The sequence below is a fragment of the Anser anser genome, assembly GCF_964211835.1.
Source record: "Anser anser genome assembly, chromosome: 17".
In the NCBI taxonomy this organism is placed as follows: Eukaryota; Metazoa; Chordata; class Aves; order Anseriformes; family Anatidae; genus Anser; species Anser anser.
In genome coordinates this window covers 367,783-381,895 of record NC_139738.1, presented here as the reverse complement: position 1 = coordinate 381,895, position 14,113 = coordinate 367,783, and the positions used below count along the sequence as shown (strand labels likewise).

Sequence of the window (14,113 nt, the reverse complement as noted above, 5' to 3'; positions counted from 1 at the left end):
TACTTGCCAGCAGCGTAGGTTATTCCCGTGCACATTTTTTGTTGTACTATGTATAAATGTTGGAGGAAAAACCTAAACCTGTCCGATGTCTCTGTTTTGTTAAAATCAGTAGTGAGAAAACATGTTTAGCAATTTTTTTTAGTTGAAGATTTGCTGCAGTGGAGATACTGTAGCAGGAAATTTTGGATGCCTCCCTATGTTATGACACTTTCTTCCCTTTTTAGATCAAAATAAAACCTCCAAGTGTTGCCTGTCTGCCCTCCTGGATGGTTTCTCAGCGTTGCGGGGTTCAGCCAGTGTTACACCTCATGATTTTAAAAGGTTAAGCTGGGGCCAATCTGTACAAAGAAATGTTGAGGTTGGTTTTCTGTTTCATACCTGTCAAGTTTGTGTCATTTTGCCCTATGAGAGCTGTCAAAAAAAATCTTCTGGCTATGTTCGCTTGGCCAAGCCCCATCATTGCTCTCCCCCTCCCCAGCTGCATCTCACTGTTCAGGGAGAAAAAGTAAGATTGATGGCATTAGGTTCCCTGTGCGTGGTGTTGGCATCGAGTCAGGGGATTTTATAGCAGCATGTTGGCTTTTCTCGCTGAATTTTGATTAATGGAGCTGGCTAGAGCTGCTGCTGTCTCCCAGCTCCTTCAGCTGACAGGGGCGAGCATAATCTGATGTTTAAATGGATTTGGAACGCGTCTGTGGCTTTAGCATCCGTGTCCTGAAGGAAAGACCATCTGCTACAAGATAACCTGATCTCAGAGGGCACTCACTTCAGATCTGTTTGAGAAGAGAGATGACATACGCAGAATCTGAGGGTTTCCCCCATGCGTACTAATTTGGTGGTGAATAGGCAGCTCATGGTACAGACCCAATTTTTAAGTTGCCCTGCACTTCTAACCAGGTTCTTCCCTTTCAGAGAAGAGTAGCAGAGAATTTTGTGGGTACTTTTTACAGATGCAGATGGGAAATGGTTCCTACATGTAAAGCAAATATATTAGTACAAACAGCTAACAAACTTTGAGTATTGATTACGATTTGTATGACATTCAGATATATCATGTTCAGGAAGGTTGGGTAGTGCATCTGCTGGGATGTGGTGGTGAAAAGAATGGGATGCAGTGGTGTCTATATGAACAGATATTGGAAATGTCTATGATAGAGATGGCAGAGTTGTTTTTATTGTTGCATTTTGACTGGCATCTCTGAAATACAGGTTGTTGCATTGAAAGGAAAATACTGATACGAGAACTTACAGGCTGCTTTCCCTCTTTTCCTTGTCAGGGAAAAGTATTGGGGCATCCTTTCACACCTTACAAAGTAAGGGTGGGCTGCATTATCCTCAAATGCCTAGAGGCTCCAAGCAACTTCTGCTTTCTGCCTGTGAGTTTCGGTGCTGCTGCTGCACTGGTTAGTGTTCCTTTGGAGTATGCTTGCATTTTAAAGGAGTAGAACAGTCCAAGGCAACAGAAACCTTGTTCCTTTCTGGTTTTATACACTGAGAAATGTTTATCACGTGCAGCCCGCATGTTACTGTATGGTTTAAATTGCCGTGCTCTACCTTTTCTTAGCATGGTGCATGGCTGAGGAGGTAACGTGGAGGCTGAAGTCAAGAGCAGACCTTGACTGGGCTCAGGTACAACAGTTAATTTAGAAGACCTGTAATTTATCGTTAGAACGATGAGAAGAATGAAGTTAAAACCTCACTTGGCTTTCCTGGGAGGTCTGGTCCATGGCAGCAATGCATACTGCTGCAAGCCGTAGGTTATTCCCTGATGACACTTGGTGGAGAAGCTCTGAAAATGTAGGCGCCATTCCAGAAGAAAATGCAGCGCCGGGCAGTAGTGTAACAGAGAGGTGATTAGCTGCATGCTGCTCAACAACATGAGGGCTAGGAACAGCAGTAGGGTTTTCCACCCTCCAACACTAGTGGTATTACAAGCCATTGACACAGCTGCTATTCTGGCGCTCTCCCTGCTCGCATCCTCAGTTTATTAAACGTTGACAGTGCATTGGCAGTTCCAACTTGCTGCTGTGGGCTGTGGAAAATGTTTGAAAGACACGGGGCTACACAGAAACTAGCAGGTGTTCAGACACTTCAAGGTAGCTCTTAGGTCCTGATGCTTTCCTTGCTTTGTGCTCTTTGGGATGTGAGGCAAGCTTTCGTGTTCAGCACGACGGGGGACAGACTAAGAGTCATTTTCCCTGTAAGCTTTATCCATGGGAGGTGGAGGTTTTGGATTTCACTTGTGTTACAGTCAGATTCCATTATTTGGGGCATTTGTTGTTGCTGTTGCCATGACTGTTTGTTTGAAAAGGCTGTTTGTTTAGGGATTTTGGTGTAAATCCCATACTGCCTAGGAGAGGCACCAGGGCAGAAGCATGTGCCCAGGGCATTGAGCAAGCAGCCTGGTCCGTCCCCTGCCTTCCCACAAGTCTGGAGGCAGAGGACCTTATTTTTTTCCCCGCTGACCTGTATAGGTCATACTTAGGATGTGTGCAGGCTGCTGGGATATTAGAAGTTGAAGCCTTACGCTATAAAATTACTCAAGTATATTTTAATAATTTAGAGCCACGGGTCTTACATGGTTTGTTCTCTAAAGATTGATTTAGCTTCTTATTAAGGGAATTGGGAATTCAGTGTGAAAATCTGAACAAAATCCTGACTTTTTTTTTTTATAAATATCCACTAGTGTAACTCACTGGGGAGAAGAATTTCAAAGTCTGACCAACCCTATCTTGAATTTTTGATTCCTTGCTCTCCTATTTCCATTCCCAAGGTGTTCTTGTTAAGGAAGAACACCTCAGCATTACTGTATTATTTTTAAATAAGCTACAATCACTTTAAGGAGCTTAGGATAAAAAAATGCACTAATACTTTGATTTTTTTCCTCCAGTTTTCAGAGGTTTGATAATGCGAGATGTGAGCTGCATATAAATGGAAGGGTAGGCAGTTCTAATTGCCCAGCTATGCCTCTCTGTCCAGAGAAAGCCCTTTTTTCTTTAATGAGCAGTCGATTTTAGAAAGGTACAAGATGAAGCGGAGCTGGCAGAGGTGGACTCTCTGGGAGCAGCACTGGGGCTGCAAATAAGCTGTTTGGAGCTGAGAACTTCTGGAGGCATGTATGGACTTCACGTTGAAGGGGAGTTACGGGGTGTTGTCACTCAGAAGCAGGAGGGACGTAGCATGGAGAGCTTGGCTTTGTCGTACAGGCTGGTGCGAGCTTGGTAGTACTGTTCTGGCCTGAATGGAGTTGCCTGCAGAAACAGGACCGTCTTCGCCTCAGAGGTACTCCTGCTATCAACATGCGTGACTGTCAAATCTCTGCTTCTCTTCCCCTGGGAGCTGGAAGGATTGCCCCATGTGCCTCCCCACTGTCCTCCAGGCGAGCAGTGCTGGGGAAGGTTTGCGTTGTGCTAGTGGCGTTTTGCCGCTGGGTGGTCTCGGAATTGCACTGCTGCTTCCCAGCCCGGCTGCGGCAAGGGGAGGATGTTTAACCGGCTGGTTTGTCAGCATAAAGGGGCACCCCTGACACCGCAGTATTTCAGGACAAAGTCTACGCTCGTTGCATGTTCAAATTTCCTGCCTAAGTGTGTACAACACTGTGCAACATTTCCAAGACCACTTTGCAATTTTGCTTGCTCCTCTCTGGAAAATGCATCCAGCAGCCTTCCCTGAAGGTGCCTAAGCTAATGGCCAAAAAAGCACTCTGCTCACCTCTGCAAGCATTCAGAGCCTTACTCTCATCTCATTGTTTTCCTCTCTTCCCTGCTCTGTAGGCTTCTTCACCTGACTGTTGCCTCCTGGAAACATCTTTATGGCATTTTTTGTCCAAAACTTTCGTCTTGATTACTTTCTGTTGGCTGGAGGGGCAGGGGGGATATGAAACTGTTAATATTTAAACCTCTAAGTGTCATGTAATTTGCAAACCTAAGCGCATCCCTCCCTGAAAGGTGACTGCAGCACGCTCCAAGGGAAGCTGTTCCTGCCGCAGCAGTCACCGTCCCGCAGCACCTGAGGGCTGGGAACTGCATCCAAGTCCTCGCCCCAGGGCAGCTGCCCCCCGGGGCTTCCTTCCGGGGACAGGCTGGTGCCTATTGCCATACCCAGTGCTCAGCCAGGAGGTGACAGAAGTTCACGTCTTCGTCTCTGTTTTCAAAACAGAAATCATAAGCTGCTGAAGAGGCTTTTCTCTTCAGGCAGTTCAGAAATACTATTTCTTTTCTCCTAGAGATTTTGTGAACTTAAAAGGAAATCAGGAAAAAACAATTCTTCTCTGTCCAGCCCATTAATTCAGCATGCTCAGAACAGAATTAACCTTGGCAAGCCTTGTAGAGGAGAGAGTAATTCTAACCTTAAAAATCTGCTGATTAAAGCTGGTTTCAGGAATTCGATTTCACTTAATGCATTGGCTGAGAGCCCAGCCCAGCATTAACATAACCACAGACACACAGGCCATGGCATTTTTTTACCTTCCCAGTAAAAAAAAAAAAAGGAAAAAAGACGAAACAGCTAATGAAACCCCTTTTGCCTGTTTTGAGCAAGAGGTTGGGTTTTGTTGTTGTTTTGTTTGTTTGTTTGTTTTGTTTTTTAGAGCCTCCTTTAACTAACTGCATTGCGTGCTGTGGTACCTGGGAGTTTGCCATAGCCACCCATGCTTGGGGATGTGTAAGATTTAGTCTGTGGCTGTTTGTACTATCTGAGCTTCCTTTAGATAAGTACAGCTTTGAGGTACCATCTTCAGCTGGATTTAAACAACAGACCTGTAGATAAAAGACCAGGTCTCCCAAGGAATTTCAGTTTTGTTCTGAAGAGTTCACAGGAAAAGCGCGAGTCTCAGGAGCGAAAACAAGGAGGACCAGGTAGCAGTCACAGATGAGATCGCGGGGGTACCTTCCACGTGCTCTTGCTGCATGCAGCCTGTGGCGTGCCTGGACCCAGCTCAGGGCAGGGACTGCCTCATGCTCAGCAAATAGCTTCTGTCTCCTCCTGGAGGACAGTTTCCTCGAGCAGGTAAGGAGTGCTGCTGTGCTTCGGGCACCTCTCTCCTTTGCAGTGCCCTCTCCACCATGGCAGCGTGCCTGTAGCTGCTGGCTGCACAGCGAGCCCGGGGAACCTCAGTGCTGCTGGACTTGTGTAGTCCTCCAGAAAATGCACCAGTCGCTAAAGCCATCAGCCTCAACAGGAATCCAGAAACGTGTATCAGATGGTTTTAGTCTCTCTCATAGCTGAGGAATGTGGGTGCTTCCCCCATTCAAATAGATCATAGCATTTAAAACAGCACTTACCGGTACAAGGAGAAAAATCACTTTATCCGCTAAGCTATGCACACTTTTCCTTCCTGGGATCTAATTTTTAATTTTAACTTTCCCTAAGGTTGGGGTCCTTGACTTCTGCATCAGCCTCTGTTTTGGGCACCAGAGCGGTGGGTGCACATGCTGTGAAAGCTTCTTCAGAGGAGGGCTCTGGACCTGCTTTCGAAGTCCTTGCTGGGAAGCTGTTCAGACTTGGTGATCCTGAACCTTCCACGCTGCTTTCCAAAATGGGAAGACCAGTTCTGAGTCAGCATAACTGTATATTAAAGACCTTTCAATAAAGCACTAGGCTGCAGTGCAGCCAAGATTCACTGTCAAGGATTATCTTAAACAAACACTGTCTGCTTTTTTCCCATGCTGAATGGTGGGATTAAAATGTTAAGCTTTTCTTTGGATTATTTTCCTGAGGTTTTTCCCCCTTTTTTTTTCCTCTCTCTTTTTTTTTCTTTGTGTGTGTGTGTGTGTGAAATGTACCCTTGACATATTTAAAAACCGTTATTAATCTTTGTCATTTATATTTTAAAAATAACTCTGTGATAGAAGCCAGCAGTCTTTAAATCCTTTTTAATTCAAGCCGACCTTGTGAGTGATTATCTTGCGGAGGAGACGTTGCAGCCAGCCTCTCAGTGTACTCGCTGATAAGCCTGCGCTGTTAATGACACACCTGAAATGATGGCTTTCCCTCTGCACTAATCCTGTTACAGGGCATGCTAATGATGTCAAGGCTGGCAAGTTCATTGTTTGCAGAGTATTTTCGTAGTTTATGAAGGTGCCTTCGAGACAGAAGAATTATAAATCAAGATACACCAGACCCTTTGTGTTTGCACCAAACAGCTGGGATTCCTGCACTGGAGAGATTATAGAGACAGAGCCCGTGTCCCGGTGAGAGCTGGTTTGCAGCCAAGATAATGGCATTACTCAGGCATGACAGAGCACAGAGTAAGATATGCAGGTCATCCAAACAAGTGCCAATAAAGCCTTGATTCCACACATTAACCTTAACATCAGTATTTATGACATGGCGTCCGTATCTGCAAAAACAGATATTCTAGACAATTCAGACAGTGATTTAGAGATAAGATTTTCTAGCACCCATCCGCTTATGTTTCAGTTAACGTGATTTAAAGTCTTGTTGAAGTTTCACCAGCGTGAGGGCCATCCCATCCTGCAACTGTGGGGAAGACCAAAATTAAGAGTAAGGAAATAAACCAAGAGCATTTTTCCTTGCCAGCAGACAGCTGACTGTCCTTCAGTCTCCCCGGCACACTGACCCAGCAGCACCCCGCATCCCTCGCGGCAGCGCTTACCCTCCCTCCCTGCGTGCAGAGCGGGGTGCAGCTTCAGCTGCTGCCAGCGCCCGGCTCCTGCCCACAGATGCTCCCCATTCAGAGCTCCCGCTGAGGGCAGAGGTTACTGGATGGCCACCGAGAGAGGAATTAATTGCAGAAACTGGGGAGAAACTCCTAAGTCACTCACTTTTGATGTTTCAGGACTTCAAATACACGGCATACATTCAGTTGGTAAATTTGTTTTATGAGAGCCCTTTAGCTGATGGCATTCAGGTTGCTAATATTTACACTGAACATTTTAAAATATTTACCCCAAATAGTTTTTAATAGTTTTAATATTTAAAATATTTTGGAACTCATAAACACTAGGCTTGCTTTCCAAATAAGGTTTTTTAATGATATAGCTGTTCTGTATTTTTTCCATTCTTTTCTTAGCGTTCATAGACCAAATTTCCCCAATTTGAATGTACCTGTCCATCTGATGTGCTATTGTTCATACCCAAACACCAGAAGAAGGGCTTAGGGTGGTGATATTTTATGAACGTTTATTCCCTTTCTGCATATGTTTGTTTATTTCAAGATCGTCACGCAAGTTGGTTGTATGTAATTTCAGCATCTTTCCCTCAAACACAGCAGTGCAGAAGGGAGTGGGAATACCTGTTTGGGACAGGGAAATTCTTCCTTGCCCTGACCGCTGTTGTGTTAGGGAGAAGTTGGTAGCTGTCTGTTTGCCTATTGTAGCTTGCTCCTACTTGTTGGGAAATGTTCACTGGATTCTAAATATCTTTCCATTGGATTTAAAAGAAAAAAAAAAGAAGAAGAAAGCAGCAGCCTGTCACGCCATCAGTGAGGAATTGAATGGCTTAGCCCCAAGTTCAGTGCTGGATGCAAAAGCACCAAGTCCCGTGTTTCCCTGTTCGTTCTGCAGCTGCACGGAGCGCTGCTCTCCAAGCTCTGACACGACAGGGCAGAGCATTTGCATCTGCACACACTGAGCTGCCTTGGCCGCCTGCTGGGCACGGGCACTGCGCGACCCCGCACAAGGCCCCGGCGCACGGACCTGCTCCCCAGGGAGCAGCAAGGGCCCATAGCAGTGTGCAGAGAGTGGTAATTATGAGCGTTGTTGCAATCAGTGCAGTCGCTGGAGTAAAGCAAAAAATGAAGTTCCTCTGCAAAATCCCCTGCAGCTGGCTTTACTTATTTTTTCCTTCTGTAATTGTAGAATATCGGCATGCCTAAAACATGCATGATCTTTGATCTTTCAGGGGAAATATCTGAAGAAAGCTGCAAGCAGATTGCTCGTTTGTTGCAATCTCTCGTTCAAGGAAAACTAATCACCTTCAGTAGAGGGGAATATATCATCACATGCATGCCCATCCCCTCTCCCCACGTGGACTATATTAAAAGTCAGCAGAGTCAGAAAATAATATTGTTTTCTTAGCAATAAACATATTTTGTGGGCAGGAATTGTATGGGGATACTTTAATAACAGTTTTGTGTTTGGTTTGTACTGGGCTTGGCTTCCAACTGACGGTGTTGTTTGAGTTTTAACACACTGGAAATCTGATTTTGCTACAGGAAGAATTCCTTACCCTTACTCGTTTCAGGTAATTGGACAAGCAAAGTTCATTAAAACAACAATAACAAAACACTATCTTCTCATTTTGCTGTATAAAACAATCCATGACAACAATTTTTTCGGTTTACATGCTCTCAATTTTAAATTTGTGTACCTGAGTGATAAGCCATGTAAAATAGGTGTGTTTTTTTTTAATATATATTAATAAAGAAATTACATATGTTGAATTGTTTGGATCTAGAGCAATATGGGGGGACTTTATTTCTTCTGATCTTACCTAGGTGGCTGAGCTTCAGTTCAGTGCAGTACCTTGTCACAGAAGTGGCTGTGAAGAGAGCCTAGGCAGCCTGCTAAGTGTTTCTAATGACAACTGGGACAGTTGGCAACGCTGATTTGGGAATTCAGGCACTTTGGTTCTAGTTCTGCCCCCATAGGGCTAGTGCATCTCCAAGGGGTTTCTCTGCAGCAGAAGCTGAGGACGTGGCTGTGTGGTGGAGGACTGGGTTCCTCCACAGTGTGCAGGGTGGGCACAGGCACCTCTGCTGCAGCGATGGCACCGTGAGTCATTGAGTAACTGAAAAAGCCTCTGTCACCCGTATCAAAAACTGACAAAAAGGCTGAATCTGGTCATCTGCAGTTTGGGGCTTATGTCCATATATAAACTAGAGAAATGTTTAAACTCTGTCCATTGAGTCTTTAACCCACAGTAGTGTTTAAAATGTATTCTCCTAAAATTTTGCCCTGCTATAACCTGCCATTCTGTTTTACCAGCAGAATCAAAGCCCTGGACTGACTTCAAAAAATGCCAGCGTAGCATACCAGATAATGTTCTCTCATTCCTGTCTCTGGGTGCTGCCTTTTAAACTTGCTCGTCATCCGGATAATGATTTCTTTCCCTAACTCTGTATCTGCTTTCTCTTTTTTTGTCCTTAGTGCTTGTATGGCTGTTACGTCCATTCTTCCATCATCCCCACGTTTCACAGAAGGTGCTACTGGCTTCTTCAGGTAGGATGGTGATGAATTCCTTTCTTGTGGTTTTATTCCAAATGAACTTGTACGGCTGTGTTTCTTTTTGCTGTTGGGAAGTCAGCCGTGCCCTTCTCTGGGGTGTTTGATTGCTTTGGGGGATGTTTCTTGTCTGAAGGTGACAGGAATTTTCATAAAGTGTTACATCTTTCTTTAGAGTTGTGATATGTTTTCTCTAGATAAGTTTCTAGCAAATACAGAGCTGATGTATAGCTCCCTTTCTCTTTATAGCATGAGCTTAAGTGTACCCTAAACAGAGTCAGCTAAAATGAGACTTCTAGATTTTTAGTTTGTTTTTTTCCATTTTGAAGCAAGTCATGCAGTAGGAGCTCAGGAAGCCAGCTGCTTCCTGAGCATGCAATGTCGTGGGAGAGAAAGCAGCCTGTGGGGATTTGTCTGAATTTAGTGTAAACCTCATGGCAAGCTGCACAAAAAGGGTGGGTGGAACGGCTTTCCTCCAGCAGGGAGTTTAGTTCTGAGGTAGTTCTGTTGGGTTACTGGGTGATTCTTCTCATTGTTGTGGGCACGATCAAGTCCCTTGAAAGGTCTAGCAGTTTTCCTCTTCGTTCTGCAGTGTTTGGGTAGTGGCCTCATACTGAGTGGTCCTCGGGACATGGTAGGTGTGCTCGGGTTCACTCGCTGAGTGCCTGGGGTGGGTATTTGCTGACACTGGAGTGCTAAATGTAAGTTTGCTGAGCTGCTTGTATTGACTATTTACTGTTGCTTACAAATGCTGAGCATGTGGAAGCAATTCATTTTCTTTTGTTAGAAAACAGCGCTTGACAAATACTGTAATAATGTTATTGTTTTAAAGATTAAACCCCCACAGTCCTGAAAACAACTGGGTCTAAGGAAAATGACATATGTTTTGAGAAGTAAATGGAAAATACTTCCATGTTTTTCCCTTGGTTTGGAATCACACTTCCATATTAAAAAAGACAAAGCTGTTGCTCTCTCAGCTGCATAAAAAGACACCCCACAAACCACAGAAGATGCTGCCTACTCAGTGGGCTTAATCAAAGGGAACATACACAAAATGTTACTGTCCTCTGTTATGCTTACGTGCATCTCTGAGCTCTGTTTGCATCCTCAAAATACAAATGTTGAATGTAAGTAAAGGGGCAAAAACCCTTCACTGCTGCAGTCAGAGCAGTCGGTATTTCACCTACATGGAGGAAAACTGTGGTGTTGTGACTTTGCTGAAAATGCAGTGCAACCGTGTTGAATCTACCAACTTTAAGCCCTTCTCCTAGCTGCGGGAGGTTTTCCTCGCCACCTCTCCAGCTCCTGACCTGTGTACGAAGTTGGATGTAGCAGGCAGCAAGGAGATGGGGGAGCTGTTTATAAGCATGACTAAAGAAGCCATTAAAAGTTCACAGTTCAGTGCACGGAACTGAACAAAATCTCTAAACTTAGAGTCCAGTTTTCCTTGCGCAGCAGACATCTGTTTGTTTTATTATTTAGCGGCTGTCTCTGCTGGTGCCTGTGATGGATGATGTGACATGAGAATTCAAAGGAAATTCTAAGTTAATTCTGAAGTGTAGGCACAGCATGGCAGCACTTGCGTGCTTGCTCAGTTAATGTTTTCTCCCAGGTGTCCCCAGTGAAGGCAGAGAGAGAACTAAGATGGGTGGAATAGCAGATCACTTGGTTCTCGCGGTTCTTGCCTACATAGGAACAGGAAGTTGGTTAGGGTGTTGGTGAAAAGATCCTCATTCTGCAGTCCCAAGAGCTCTGGGAAATAGAAGTGTTGTGAAAGCTTGGAAGATGTTTAGCTTTGCTCAGTGCATACACCAGCACCTCCAGCTCCTGGCGTGCTCGGCCCCATAGTGGTGCTGTAGGTCCTTCCCCAGAGCACCAGCTGCTGGTCTGCAGCAACCGGAGCCCAGGCTTCAGCCCCTGCCAGTGCCAGGAGGCTTCCAGCATTGCTAAAAGGCAGCTCTGCTCACGAAATTTTTCACGTAAGCTGAAAATCTTGAGGAAGGCCACTTTCTGAAGAAATTCACGGGGCAGACAGCAGAGTCCCTCCTATCAGATGCCAAGATGAACAGGTGATGCAAGACAGACTGCAAAACTCCAGCCCAAAGTTAGACTGTGACCTGCAGGGAGGCTTGCTCCCAAACGCTAGGAGTTTCTTCATTGCCTCTAAGAGAGTATTTTCTAGCTTTGCACATTTTTCCGTCAGGAAACTTCCCCCAGTTTCAACCCACTATCCACTAGCCTGAGCGATGCTCGTGTAGCCTGTGTGCTCCCCAACGAAAGACAGTCCCGGGAGCCCCCTCTGCTGCGGGCAGAACAGCCTGCGGGAGTCCCGCAGAGGTCCTCCTCTCCCAGGTCAGCCCTCTTCTTGTTAATCACCTGCTTTTGTTGTCCGCTCTCAGGGGGCACCACTGAACTTTGCTGGGACATTTAGGAAGCCCGTATCTAACCAGTTGCAGTGCAGTACCATAGGATCTCCTTTCCTGTGTCCTGAGGTCTGGCTCTTTCGTGGTCAATGTTTAGGCCATCTTCTTTGCTCTGGTAATTGATTGGGATTGAGAAGAGTGAACTTGGAAATACATTTCTTATGAGCCTATTTTTAAAACGTGATGCAGGACATTTCGTTGTGGACGTAGTATGCTTTTATTTAGAAACAAGGGCGCATTGTGCCTTCACTGTGTGAGGTGGCTCAGTTTCAGGCAGGGCTGGGTCCCGCCAGGCCCGCAGCGGTGCGGAGCTTCGCGCTGCGTCGGTGCCCGACGGCCAGGCTGCGGCGCTGGTCGGGGGGCTGGCTGCGGGCACAGGGGGAGACGGCCCCGCCGAGAGCCGAGGTCGCTGCACCCGGGGGCTCTGTAAGGCTGCCCCAAGCGCAGAGTGCAAAAATGCTTGCTTTCCTTGCAGACTGACTTAGGCGGCCGTTTGGCCTTGCTTTTTCCACTTGGCACTGTGTTTTGGTTTCTTAATTTTACAATGGAATGCTTTAAGGACAGTGCATAATAAAAATAATAAAGTACTTTTATTATTAAAGTTAATAATAAGTATTATTAATAATAAATAAATAGTATTAAAGTTAATAATAAAAGATTAATGTGAACAATGCTATAAGCCTAATTCATCAACGTGCACCCCTGTGGGACACAATTCTGGAACACCCTCCTGTCCTATTAGAACTGCCAAATTATTCAAAAGTGTATCTAATGAATCAATCTGAACTGTAAGCAAGTGTGTTTTTCAGGGGAGGACAGTGTCCTTGTGGCAGCAACACCTTGGTGAAGGGGCGAGGCCCAGGCCGGTGCGAGGAGCCTGATCTCAGTCTGCAGCAGAGCACAAGGATGATGATGCTGGGTCTTTCACAACTCAGCAGTGGATGTTAATTTAGAGAAACAGGTTTTGTGTGCACTTGGAAGGCAGCATGACAGCCAGCTCCTGACTGAAAGGCAAACGGTATTCAATCGAGTAGCGTTCACAACAGACCAAGTCCTTTTATCTTTTCCAAGCGTTTCCTTCAAGGCTCTGGCCAGCAAGTTCATGGTAATAATGTTTTCAGTGTTTCCTGTTGCCAAAGAGATGCTATCCTGGCTTCATTTTCAGAGGGGAAAAAGAAAAATATCATTGTGATGGCAAACTTGGCACTGTGTGGTTGCGATAGCAAGTCTGCTATACAGGACACAGCTGAGGTTTCCTCCTTTGTAATCTGAAGTTTTGTGGTGGTTTTTTTTTTGAGACATTTTAGTCTTTCTTCATAATAGGTTTTTAATGCTGCCTTACCAAAAAAGATACTTTAGTTTTCTTTTTAATAGATTTTGTAATTGTAGAACAAACATTGTAATGCCTCTGCAGAAGACCTTCCAGCTCTGGGCACTCAGCCTCCCATACTGACTTCTTGGAGCTGAGTGAAGGAATAATGACAAAGGTGGTTCTCTACACTGTTTTCATATTTTTCTTTCACATTCCTGATTTCTAGAAGAATAAAGTCATGGTCTGCACAACACACAGACAGAGAGATGATGAGGTGAATAACTTCTTCAAAGAGCATTTGGGAAGCAATGAAGAAATCTTCAGTAGCACCTTAAAAACCAGGCTGCTGCAAAGCCTCCTGGACTCATAATTTGCTGCATCTTTAATTAGTTGTACTCTTTTTTGGACCACCTTCCAGTTTCCAGACATTTCATTTGGCCCTCTGCACTGCCATTCCCAAGGAAATTAATGATACTGTTATAAAAAGAAATAGCTTTTGTTTTTGAATTCTGCCCCAAGTCACGCATCGCCTTGTCTTTTCAGTGCTTCTTCTGGCTCTGGGTGAGGCAGTGCTCGAGCTGCACTTTGTGAGCACTGCGGGCGGGTGGCCCTCACGGCCCCCTGCTGCGGCGCGGCTCCGCATGTGGCCCCGAGGAACCCGCCTCGTGCCGCAGCCCCGAGGAGGAGCCGCTCTGTGGGGACAGCAGGGGTCTGGCCCGTCTGGTCCAGGACCCAGCCCAGGCGGGTGGAGGCGTCCTCGCGTCCCGCGGCGCTGTCCCCAGCTTAGGCCTCGAGCAGGAATCTCGCTGAAAGCCTGACAAAGCTGATGGCATGTGACACCATCCCTTTCTAAAGGGCTCCTCGTGGTTTCACATGCCCGGCAGCGCTAAACCCAGTAACTGAATATAGAATGGTTCTTTTCTTTTTGGCATTACTGGTTAGCTTTCTAAAAGAAACAGTGCCTTAGCCATTTGCAGTCAGTCAAGCACAGAACAGCACTGTGAAGTCTTTTTTTAGGTGTGAGTGATGGCAGGTACTCCTGGAAAGCCTTCAGCACACAGGCACTGCCACTGCGCTGGTTGGCTTGTTTGCCAGCAGGACGTTCGTGTACGAGCACACGTGCTGCGTGTGTTCAAACCTCCAAAATGGCACCAGATTTTCTGTCAATAGAAAAGAAAAATGTTTGTACTCAT

The 14,113-nt window shown here is 45.6% G+C and overlaps 1 protein-coding gene across 10 annotated transcripts in view; it reads left to right on the top strand.

Annotated features, from left to right (window-relative positions):
• Nucleotides 1-14,113, top strand: part of CAMTA1 (calmodulin binding transcription activator 1) — a 375,526-nt gene that overhangs the window by 224,497 nt on the left and 136,916 nt on the right. For all 10 annotated transcript variants that reach the window (XR_014573304.1, XM_083802699.1, XM_083802700.1 and 7 more), the window contains one exon: nt 9,111-9,182. Coding sequence is in view for 9 of the 10 variants with exons in the window: in XM_083802699.1 (XP_083658825.1) it covers nt 9,111-9,182 (72 nt within the window). In the remaining variant the exon portion in view is untranslated. The remainder of the gene's footprint in view (nt 1-9,110; nt 9,183-14,113) is intronic.